Consider the following 12861-nt stretch of genomic DNA (forward strand, 5'->3'; position numbering starts at 1 on the left):
TAAGTAAAATCGAACCATAACAACTTTTTGTGAAAAAAATTATGCCGAAGCAAACACCACACATTTTTTTTCATTATCATACTTTCATGATTAAGCGTAACTCATTATCTATATTTATCTAGGTAGGTGGCACTTAAACATGTTTATGAACATATTTTTGTTATAACATGGTCACTTTCCACAGTTTAATAACAATAATTACGTAAAAATGTTAACATATGATCTCATATCATTAATATAAGAATTAAATAATTGTTAAATTTAATGTCGAAAGTTAAACTTAGTAATATTCTATCAATTCAATCAACGTATTGAGTATGTTGCCATACAAGACGCTACAACATAACGTACATTCTAGGTGCCAAACATTATTCAGACATTCCTGTAATAAATCTTCATAATATTGTCTTATAGTATACATAATTTTCTTGCGCAGAATATTATTTTCTATAAATGAAGTCACGTGGAAAGGCAAGTTATTTTTATCTTATATTTAAAGTTTTATTATATTTCCAAATAAATTAATATTTTCCAATATGAGAGCGAATTTAATTTTACTCTCGGGCAAGCAATTATAGAATTGTAAGGATTAAATCATCCAAACAAATACGTTTAAAAACATAATAAATCAGTGTCATATAGTTATGAATAAATATTATTAATAACAATGGAATTGATTTGATTTGCTCAAAGTTTAAAAATTTGGTTGTACCGTTATTAAAAGTTAAATAGATTACATCTTGTAAATAATAGTAAAACAGTACATGGACTGCGAAGAATATTTCATGTCAAAGGAACCGTCAGACTTGTTGTTGATATCGTTACTTCATCACTTATCAAAATTAATTTTTACCAACAAAATCACTTGTCTTCCGTAACTTAAAGCAGAGCTCTGTTAGTATCATGATCAGTGAGTAAAACTGGTTGACGGCGAATAAGACGGTTTTAATTAAAATATTTTGACAAATGGAATACAATATTTTGTAATACTCTCGACAAAGGCATTGTTAATTTTTTTCATAATCGTTAAGGAAAATTAGGCTTAAAAGGGAAACACAATGACATGAAGTATTCTATAGTTGAATTTAAAATAATCAAATAGTTATGTTCGACGATCGACCTTTCGGTTCTCTCTAAATTTAATGAAATATGCAAAATGCATTCATTTCTTAAAATACTTTTATAATAGCTGCACAGATATTAATAAAAATAAATCAATACTCTCATATTACTAAAATTTCCGTAAGTATGAGTATGAATTAATAGTCTGTGTGTAGTAAAATGTTTTTCACTGTTAATGAATAAAACATACGTTGCAACTATGATAATTATACAATCATGTTACATTTATATTATATTTTTTTAATTAAGATAAGACATGTCGGATTAGGGTTAACACCGTGTTTTTAAAAACTATGACGCCAGCATTACTGACTAATGCCTATGTTATTGATTATTGTCACACTATAACGCATTGAAGGTAATCTCGAAGCCTTTATTTCTAAGAGGTCCGATCGATCATATTTTTCATCAAGCGAGAATATTTTTAATATGTAAATTCGCCTCTATTTATACTAACCGACACTCATTGTTGTGACTTTACTTGCACAGCTGGTTATGCAGGTGACACTTGATAATTTTAACCATCCATAATTATTAATAACGTCAATAAAATGAATTCGCTCTGATAGATAAAACATCCTACAAATAGTTCTAGGGTCAGATAGTAAATATAAATTCAAGATCAACGAAATTATCCCTTATTTTATTCTAAATAAATATATACATGTTTTATATAAACACAAATTATAAATACACGTGTAATGGCTGCAATCTCGATGCACCGCACAGTTACCGTTCTCTGAGGTTCCGTGAGGTCTCTTTAAAACAATATAAAATAACCACGAGATAGGGAATAGTTTTTGCCAATTTCTTGAGTGTATGCCGTAAATAAGAGCTCACATAATGTCGGTACTAAATAAAGATGCAGCTTCAAAGTTAAATTGAAGAAGTTTTAACATTTATATCGTGTTTAGACTTGTGTTTTATTGCAATGTGTAAGGAAAGCGTACAGTACGAGTTGTATGTTTATCTATATCAGGTACACTTGTATCTTCTTCTATCAGCTGGGAAAGACTTACGGTTAATACAAAATTACTAGCTTCTCTCCTAGGTTAGTCAGTCATCTTGTATGGAAGCAAAAATTTTTGACAATGGGCCCTAAAAAAAGGACAGCTGCACTGAAGGGTGACGAAGTAGAGCCATAGAAACGGCCTCTCTTAAAAGTTCCAATAAGTTAGACCTCTCTTGGACACCACTGTGTGATTGGTAGAAACAAGCATAAATACTCTTGTACACGTCTATGTCCATTAAAATGCTAATGGTAGAAAATTTTGGCGTCTTCAAGATGAGACGCTAACTTACCCATAAACCAGTACAAACAGCGTGGCGTGCTAAAGTAAGCTAGACACGAGATTGTTATATGACTTTATATTTACATTAGTGGCTCAGTTGGTTGCGTTTTAGCCAACAGATTTTCAGAAGTAACATGGCGGATAAAAATACTTTAATTTAAATCTGCCGTTAAAAATAACTTAAACTGTATCAAGAATAGGACATGGGTAACGCATTAAAAAATCACAAAATTAATATTAATTGGGCAACATATATGTAAAAGCTGGTAAGAATAAATTATGAGAGAGATAATTTATACTTTATGACATATAAGAAAAAAATATCATACATATGTTTTTCATAATTCTATATAAAAAAAAATAGATCTATTATAATTTTTAGGCAAAGTGTAAATTATATTTTCTTTACAAACACATATTAACATGTACATTTCTAAACAGTAGAGGGCTCTCATTTTTGCTGTTTTTTATTAATTTAAATCGTCAAAAAACTGAAAAATAGACCTGCCTCTTTATCCGCAGTACTGTCCCTAGCTGTTGATGCAACGAAGCAGACGTGACTTTCATTGCTGGGGATATGAGTATTTATAGAGATTCAAATCTTAACTGAATTCACAATACATATCCGGACAAATTTACTTGCGGTTCCATGACGATCCACAGTTGCAAATGCAATAGGTTCTAAACTTAGGGTTTTCTTAAAATAGTATAAAAATTCTCAAAATTCTAGATAGTTTCAGTGTCCTAACATCCTGAATTTACATGAGAAGAAACAGAGATGATTACGATCACTAGGCCAAATTAGGAAATTGAGGTTTGAGTTACAATACAGTATTTTTTAATTAAACCATTTTTGATTCAGATTAACTTTATTTATGTGACTCTGACCTTTCACCGATACATTTAACCGAGGAAAATATCATCGGTCCTGATAATGTTTGATATGATGTATATTTATTTAAACATGAGAAAAGAATGTCCATAGGTGTGTTATATATCAATCCTATACAGTACACACGATTTGATCTAACATTTTTATTTTTATTTTGAAATTTATTATAGATAATAAACATTGGTAAAGACTAGCTGTGGTCAAGTTAGTTCAGCTCGAACAAAGGGTGACTCGACCGGGCAAGTACCACCCTCTCCCAGAAGATTGGCTTGAATTAGTATTAAATGTTCAATAGTTCAATGAGTGAGAGAGCCAGTTAAACTTTCTCTTTTCCTAACTGTTCCTCTCTCTATTCTACAATCAAGGTCGGCAACGCATCCATCACATCCCTGATGTTGCAGATGTCCTTGGGCAACGGTGACTACCTCCCATCAGGTAAGTCGTTTGCCTGTTAGCCCCTTAGACATAAAAAGGCACACTAGTAAGTACGCATGTTCAAAATGGAAATTTGTACAATATTTTAAATAAAAATTGATAATATCGTTATCACTAAAACTTGATTAATTGAAATAAAGACCAAATGAATGTATTTTAATACTACCATTCTATTAATGACTATATTTATTTATTATTTCTAAACTATTTTGGATGTTACTCGTTCGAATTATGTTCGTGTCGATGAATTTTTTACTGTATACTTTTTATTTGAATTTTAATTGCAGACCTATTATCTTCTTTGCATTTATATATTAATATTCACAATGGCAGGTGTTATCGTATTTATTACACTTCAAATAGTTTCTGATATGAGTTTTTTGGAAAAGTATATATAATTATTATATTTCCATTGTACATACTGAAGTAAATTGAATTGAATGATATATCTCAAAACTTTTCCAACATCTCGCGATCTATATCATGGCCATTTATATTGGGAAATAGTCTTTTTAATATATGAGTTCCAGGTATAAAAACTGTACAGGCTAGAACGAACTGTAAGACTATCTACTGCAATAACACTCTCCAAAGATAAAGTGGGTTGAGTGTTAGTGATTGATGTGTCTGTTCCTACTTCCACCTGGAATTACCCTCTGGACGTGGAGGAGGTTAGACCGGATCAACATCAGAAGGACGGACTGTGTAGGGACTGATAAACCCCCTTTATAAAATAGGAAATGGACCAAAACGAGCGTGTTTATGTAAAGTAGGCCTGGAATGTAATAGTAAATGCTCAAAAATTTTGCACAAAATGCTTAACCTGTGACAGATGACTTAGCGTTATGGAAATCAAAGAGTCATTAGAGCCGTTATCTTAAATTATGCATTTAGATCCATCAACGCTAACTGCCCTGTTTTAAATTGTTTTAAAAATTGAAACACTAAATAATTTTTCAGTAATGAATACTAAATAATTTAAGTAATAAAAAAGGAGGCGATAAACATATAATTATGCAAGTTTTATATAACAAGAACTCCTATGGTATATTTACCTAAAGAAAAATATTCTAAGATTATAAATAATGACTGTTTTCAATAGAAAATTTATCACTATGTTATTTATGTAGGTCGCAATAAAAATATTTAAATTCAACTTTATGGAACGCATTAGAAATTTTATCGATGTATAAATGCGGTATTCGTTTTAATAAAGTTTCTATATTTAAAAGTTTGTAATTAATAGCAGACGTTATTGAAAAATATAATTTTTAAAATATTTTTTGAATTCATTTAAGAAAAATAAACAGAGTAAATATACGATGTCTGCAGCTTGGGTACCTCCAGACATTTCACTTATATGTTCAGAAAACCAGTCAAACTTAACACAATGTTCAGCGACTGGATTTGCATATTTGGCATTGCTTCTTCGGCTTTTTGGGTATGTGAATTATACTATAAACTATCCACAAGTTAGTGAAAAACAATTCGATTCCGAGATGATATCTAATGATACTGAATATTTCTTTACTGAAAATTGTGAAGGAGGTTTGGAAATAAACCAAACTAAGAAAATACTTGAAAATGGAATGGAACTCCTTCAAACTTCTGGTGAAATGTTTCCTTATATCGACTCTCAAAACCAAACTGACAAACCTGAAGAACCAGAATTAATTGAAGAACCTCCGGATAAAAATATAAACTTAAACTCGAAACTAACACAAAAAGAGAAACTTATAAAAACGAGTGCAAAGAAATCTAACAAATATGACTTTATTATTGTCGGTGCTGGTTCAGCTGGCTGTGTTTTAGCCAATAGACTTTCAGAAGTAACGTCATGGCGGGTAAAGTTTGTAATATTTTCCTTAATAAATTCTCTATGTCTTACTTGTGCTAAGTAATTTTAAAATTAGACATAAATTTTTCATATACAAACTCTACTTTTTGTAATATTAACACATTTTAATTTACATTGTCCAACTAACTAATAATAATTAAATCTTTATATACATATAAAAAAAACTCATGGTTGATACACTATTTATAACTCAAGAAAGGCTGTACGGGTTGGCTGAAAATTGGTGGAGTGTTAGCTTAGAACAAGGGAAAGGACGTAGGATACTTTTCTACCGATTGGAAAAGAAAAATAAAATAAGTTGATCAAATCGATAATCTTCTTATCTACTGCCTTTAAGGAGAAATAGAGTTCGCCCGGTCAGCTATACATTTCTAGTTCTGAAACTAAGGCAGACGTAGTCACGGGCAATACTAGTAATTAACTAAATATATCTTTCATAGATACTTCTTTTAGAAGCTGGATCTGAAGAACCAGATATAACAATGATGCCAGCTGCCATAAGAGTTCTTAGCGGATCAAATATCGATTGGAATTATAATACTCAGCCGGAAGAACTGACTTGCAGGTCCATGACGAATCACTTATGTAAATGGCCCAGGTAATGATCATTATTTTACCCAAGATTAGCAACTATTACCAGATAATTAAGTACTAAAAATTAATGAAATTTAACAACAGGGGTAAGACTTTAGGGGGTTCGAGTGCTATTAACTACATTGTTTACATGAGAGGAAATAGCCACGATTACGATCACTGGGCGAAATTAGGAAATGAAGGCTGGAGCTACAATGAAGTAATTTATAGATATAATATTTTTAAAATTTTAGAATTTTTAAAATGAAAATTTATAATGATTCATGAAATTCCAGTTGCTGCCATATTTTAAGAAAATGGAAAACAATGCTGATATTGAATCTCGTGACACACAGAACGGAGTAGGGGGACCGCTGAACGTAGAAAGATACACTTATGTTGATGCAAATACAATTATGCTAGTTAAAGCTTTAAATGAGTCCGGCCTTCCACTCATAGATTTAACCGGAGGAAATAGCGTCGGGACCAACATAGCTTCATCTACATCAAAAGATGGACGAAGAATGTCCACTAATGTAGCATATATTAAACCTATACGAGATATAAGATCAAATATTGATATAATTCTAAATGCATTTGTTACAAAATTAATTATAAATCCTAAAACAAAAAGGGCACTAGGTGTTACTTATGTTAAAAATGGGACTGCTTACAATGTTTTTGCCAAAAATGAGGTAATATTAAGTACTGGATCCCTGAATTCACCTAAACTTCTAATGTTATCTGGAGTCGGGCCTAGAGAACACTTAGAAAATTTCCGCATACCAGTCGTTTCAGATTTGCAAGTGGGACATAATTTACAAGACCATGTTACAGCGAATGGTTTCGTTCTCGCTCTGGCAAATAAAACATGGACTAACGTAAGCGACACGGTTTTATTTCAAGAAATACAAAATTACTACGAACAGGAACCCAAAAAAAGTGGACCGTTATCTACCACTAGTACTCTTAATAGTATTGGTTTTCTAAAAACTAAATATGCACGTGAAAATGCACCGGATATTCAATTCCATTTTGATGGTGTGAATGTCGAGGAGCTATATTCTGATCCTCCCGCTTATTTGGAAAGCAACGTACTTCCGATTTCTTATTATAATGGACTTTCACCAAAGGCAATATTATTGGTACCAAGAAGCAGAGGCATAGTTTTACTAAACGACACAGATCCCGTGAATGGGCCGCCCTTAATTTATCCCAGGTTTTTCACAGTCAAGGAAGATCTTGACGTACTCTTTGAAGGATTCCGTTATCTTATTGGTTTAGAAGAAACCAAATCATTTAAAGAAAATGGTGCACACTTTGTTAAAATTCCTGTAAAAAATTGCGAAGATTATATTTGGGGATCTTATAACTACTTTAAATGCTTACTTGTTGAATATACTGTAACTCTGTATCATCCTGTTGGCACTTGTAAAATGGGACCACCGTCCGATAAAGATGCTGTTGTCGATCCTAGATTACGGGTTTACGGTGTCAAGGGCTTAAGAGTAATAGACGCGTCTATAATGCCATTTATAGTTAGGGGAAATACGAATATACCAACTATAACTATAGCAGAAAAGGGAGCAGATATGATTAAAGAGGATTATTTAAAACGATGCAATTCTAACTGAATTTGTCTTGTAAATTAAGGGCCAGTTCATATTTCATTCTTTTTTTGCCTTTAAAGTATGTATAATTTCTGTTTTTATATACAGACTCTTATCACAATACTTTTTTGCATGAACATAGTACATGCAAATAAGTACTGCATAATCTACCCATAAAATAGCTAAACTTTATTTTAATAATCTTAAACTTAATACCTTAATATATATATATACTATTAACACGAGTGTTCTTAGAGATTCAAGAATTTATTTGATTCGTGATATGGTAAATTTGTAAAATTACCATCACAAGTAAACAGAAATATTTTCGACCGGCCGTTACTAGTTTCATCATGGTTGGGGGGGGGGGGTAAAAGATTTGAAATAGATACATATGTGCCAACTCTCTGGAATTATCAAAGTGTAAGAAGATTAATAAGAAACTTTGGTGGTATTAAATTTTTCAATAAAATGTCCATTATTTTTTAAAGCGTATTTTAGAAGACTCATATAACATTAATTTATTCATATATTCGTCCAATTTTGACATTAGTTGAAATAATTGACTTCATCGTCTTAGTGGAAAGAGTATTTTATTTATCACCATAGACGTATGACCACTAATCTCTGTGACATGTAACTGTACAGTAATTACATAAGATTTTGCATTCAGTGAGTGTTAAAGCTATGTCTTAAGCAAGACATACACTGTTTCTCAAAATATTGGGTATCCATTCTAAAATAAAACTGTATGGGCTCTATAATTTTTGGCAAAACGGGGTAATGATACTACTATGTTACCCATATATTGATATATTAAGACATATAGTGGGGTTGATAGATATATCTATATTATACGAGGTATGTTCAAAAAGTATCGCGAATTTTGAATTTTCGCTGCATACATATATTAGAGTTTCGATTTTTTTTTTGTATCGTTACGTTGGTACACATGTCTCTCACTTATGCTGACAAGTTCGGCCATATTGAATGTTCAGTTAATTGTTGACAGCTGCTTTGCTTACATGTGTTTTAATTTGTCTTCGATTTTTACCTAATTAAAAAAAATGGAAAAGCTGCATCAAATTTTGTGTGAAAAACGAAATTAAGTGAGCGGATGCATTCCAAATGTTGACTGTGGCATATGGAGAAGCTTCTTTGGACAAAAGCAACGTTTAGCGGTGTTAAAAAATGTTTTCAGAATGTCGAGAAGATGTGAACGACGAACGCTACGCCACGATTGACGAGATAAAGAGCGCATAGAAGGAGGAGCTGAACAAGATACAAAAAATGATTTTTGAAGTGCTTCGAAGATTGGAAAAGATGTTGGCACTAGTTTATAAAACCCTGTGGGATTACTTTGAAGGGGACAGAATAGATATTCACGAATAAATAAATAATATTTGAAATTACACAAAATTCGCGATACTTTTTGAACACGCTATGTATAAGTAAATAAATTAAATTTATACACTCATTTATTCCTATAGGAATAATATAATCCGTAAGAGTTTTAGTTTCGTTTTATGTTTATATCTAATCGTATTTCTATTATGAAATTGCATGATTATAGCATAATTGCCCATTTGGATCTCAAGCCTCTGTCATATCATGTACAATAGATTCAACGAATTGAATTTTAAAAAAAACTTTTAAATATTCCAAATTATTATACATTTCTCTATCAGATTTTTCGTATGAACATGCTGTAAAAACTAGTTTTATCGCATTTATTATCGCATTGTTATAATGCTATATAAATAACGAGTTCGTATGATGCTTTGTATGAATATGAATGCAAATAAATAGTAGCTATGTTATTGAATTGCAGATAAGAAAAATACTATTTACATAATATGTGATATCTGCATTAATTAATTATAATATAATTATTTTAAATCAATAGAATATTGTATTTTATATCTTACTGTCATCACACTCTTACGTCATTCTCATACAAAAATGTTAAGTAGCGAAAGGAGTTTGGGCGATGGAGATGAGCGCTTAAAGCGCCTTAGATAAGGGCCTGGGTCGCAAGTCCCAGGCTCTGTTGAAGCTCTTCTCCCTGCAACGCGATGGATCTGGCACCAGTACGGTGAATCCATGGAATGATGAGAAGTTTCGTCTCATTACTAATATCATCTTCTCGTAGACTTCATATTCATTTTTAGACCTGTCCGTGAAGTCCATTTCAAACAGAACATAATCGATTTATAATTAATGTGAGTTTAAAATTATTAAAAAAACAAGACAAAACTCTGTCTATTAATAAATCATATTTTATAAATCATACTTTGTTTCGTTTACATTAAAATGATTACGTCGGTTTATTGGACCCCAATTAAAAACCCTAAAAGTTAAATGTTAATTACTAATAACATTATCAAATGAACTTGTAATTCTTAAACAGTTTGTTTACAAAAACTGTTATTTTTTTGTTCAATTACCAAAAGGTTATATATTTTTATCTACAACATAAAAAGAAAAACGTAAAAAAATCCTTTTAACCTCTATTTGATAAAAATGAGAGGACGATATTTTTATATTTGCTCTATATGCATTAGCTGATTATTTATTTAATATGAATATATATTAAGCCAATTTCTAATACTTTGTGAAAGAGAGGTTATAAAGAAAACCTAGTGACCCTGATATTGATAGCACTGTTTATTCATGATGATGATTTTGAAAGCTGATCTCGTTAGAAATCATCTGATAACAGGATTACTTTTCCATTATTTTATGTATCTTTTTTAGGTTCTGAAATTATTTTGCCCATATGGAATTATAATACTATTAAAATGTTATTGATATAGATTTAAAACGACAATTTTTTTTTAAATATGAAACATTTTTATAATGTAATTCTATTTTGATTACTCAATTTAATATATATATATATATATCGGCGCTAGCAGCTTCAATGACAGATGCAGCATGGAAATAACTTAAGGCTGTCATCAATTATTATAACAACTTATTGGTCATCGTTACTATTGTTAAAAGTAAAACGAAATCAAAGACTGTTTAAAAGGAGAATAGAACTATGTTTGAATTCTGGTATAAATATGACGTCTGGACGCACGACAGCGGACTGCAGAGTTCAGCGAGTGCGGATCATAAAGAATGTGATTATGAAGAACCTTCGAGAAATAGAAGAACATTTAGAAAAATATCTGGAACGTACTGAAACAAGTGACATTAGTGACGTCAGCGAGGCTGGCGTTCTCTCTTTAAAATAACGAATTTGTATTAAATCCGATATCAGAAGTGGGATTGCTCTAGTGATCAGTTACTGCCGGTCTTAGTTTATTTGTAAATCCTGATCCAGCTCAAGAAAATAATCATCCGGAGAACTTGCGTAATGAAGAACGCTTCTCCGTCTTTTATGCAAATGATGTCAATATTGCACAGCGTGAACTAACGTCTGCTACTAAAAACAAGGGATAAAATTACTAAGAAGATCATCTTAATTTTTATCATCTTTTGACCCTTGTGATACTGTGTGTGTTCGGGAATGGTTCAAACGTATCTTTGCGGCTGAAAAACACGTACCAAATCAGTAACCATGATATTTGAATACAATTAAGTCTTTTAAAGGAGCGATCTCGAATGCATGTTAGTTACAACATCTACATAAGAGGCATTGCGTGAGACCATAGCTAACATTTGTGAATACCCTTTGAGCTAACTTCGTGTCCATGATGTATTCTCAAGAGAACCATGAGATTTTGTAGGGAAGCCTTGTGGTACCGTGACGAGACAAGTATACACCACCGATCTGGAGAGCGTTACCTCTGAGATAATCACGTGTTGCTTTTGAGCTAACCGCGGGTCCTTGCTGTATCCTTAAGAATGTCATGAGATGACGTAGGGAGGCCTTGGGAAGACTTGAGAAGACATGTACTCACTCGATCTATAAGAACTTGCATGATTTTAATATCAAACTACTGAGACTATTGTTTGATTTAAAATCGACAATAGACATACTCTTCACAGTAATATTTGCAATATGTCTGGTTAACACACGGCAATGCCTCTACAAAAACGATGCTGTAATTCAAACGAAAGCATTCTTAACTCTAAAATCCTGATAAAATACATCTATTGCGAGTACAGCTAGGTTCTGTTCCTTTTGTGCTAACCGCGGTCATGCGTTTGAATCGTGTTTTCGAAGGGAAAAAGGAAATCGCGCCGAATTTCAATTGAATATCAACTGGTAAATGTACTCTAAATTAAATGCAAGATTGCAGTGGTGCGTATAAAAAAATCAATTGCAAATAAAATCTCTGGGAATAGAAAACAAATCGTAAACTATTTGCGTGGATTGAGATCGTAAGCGTACATGTGACATATTTAGTATCCTTGCCGATGTTTTGCACATACGAACACGTCAATTAGGCTTTGACAGTTTAGATTACAATTCGACAATCAGTCCGTTTAAATCGAAGTAAAGAAAACCAACACATTCAAAACAGGATGGTCGAGGCGGAGAGAAGATACAAAGCTAGGTTTTTGAGAGGTCGAGCTACGATTAAAAGATTCCAGAAGGGAGATATTGTAATAATAAAAATATAACCCCAGAAATCGGATATCCCTATATTTAAAATTTAGTGAACCATACAAAATCCAGAAAATATTTGAGAATGATAGATATCTTGTAAAGAAAGTGATTGGAGATCGTGGATGACTTCGAAATGTGGCATATGACCAGCTACGAAAAATTTCACAGCATCTGAGGGACGACACAGAATTAAAAAGCAAGCAGTAAGGTGGTCTGTTCGCCTACCTAATAGTTATCCGGTGAGCGTATTTCATTTTGTTCAAATTACTTCATTCAAACGCATTACATAAATCGTTGCTAGTAATGTGATTGTCTAACACTTAGTTTGAGATATATTGCTATAAAAGATGCATTTGGCGTGCGGATCCGAACCATAACTAAAAAAAAATATATATATTATAATAAAATATAATGTTGTAGACGGGTGGAGACGTCTTACGACAAATAAATTAAAAATGTTGTTGTTTGAATTCTGGTATAAATATGACGTCTGGACACACGACAGCGAACTGCAG

The 12861-nt window shown here is 31.9% G+C and overlaps 1 protein-coding gene across 1 annotated transcript; it reads left to right on the forward strand.

The window, feature by feature from the left end:
- The first annotated feature begins 4993 nt into the window (after nt 1-4993).
- Nucleotides 4994-8133, forward strand: LOC116773711 (glucose dehydrogenase [FAD, quinone]-like). Its single transcript, XM_061528710.1, has 4 exons — nt 4994-5585; nt 6040-6197; nt 6278-6392; nt 6469-8133. The coding sequence occupies exons 1-4, from the start codon at nt 5064-5066 to the stop codon at nt 7804-7806; spliced, it is 2133 nt and encodes a 710-aa protein (XP_061384694.1). The 5' UTR covers nt 4994-5063; the 3' UTR covers nt 7807-8133.
- Nucleotides 8134-12861: the final 4728 nt, after the last annotated feature.

The sequence above is a fragment of the Danaus plexippus genome (genome assembly GCF_018135715.1).
Source record: "Danaus plexippus chromosome 22 unlocalized genomic scaffold, MEX_DaPlex mxdp_27, whole genome shotgun sequence".
In the NCBI taxonomy this organism is placed as follows: domain Eukaryota; kingdom Metazoa; phylum Arthropoda; class Insecta; order Lepidoptera; family Nymphalidae; genus Danaus; species Danaus plexippus.

Excerpts from the sequence above, each read along its gene's own strand:
- LOC116773711 (XM_061528710.1), top strand. The coding sequence starts at position 5,064 with ATGTCTGCAGCTTGGGTACCTCCAGACATTTCACTTATATGTTCAGAA. Across the intron at positions 5,586-6,039 it reads CAGAAGTAACGTCATGGCGG|ATACTTCTTTTAGAAGCTGG; the intron begins GTAAAGTTTGTA and ends TATCTTTCATAG. Across the intron at positions 6,393-6,468 it reads AAGGCTGGAGCTACAATGAA|TTGCTGCCATATTTTAAGAA; the intron begins GTAATTTATAGA and ends ATGAAATTCCAG.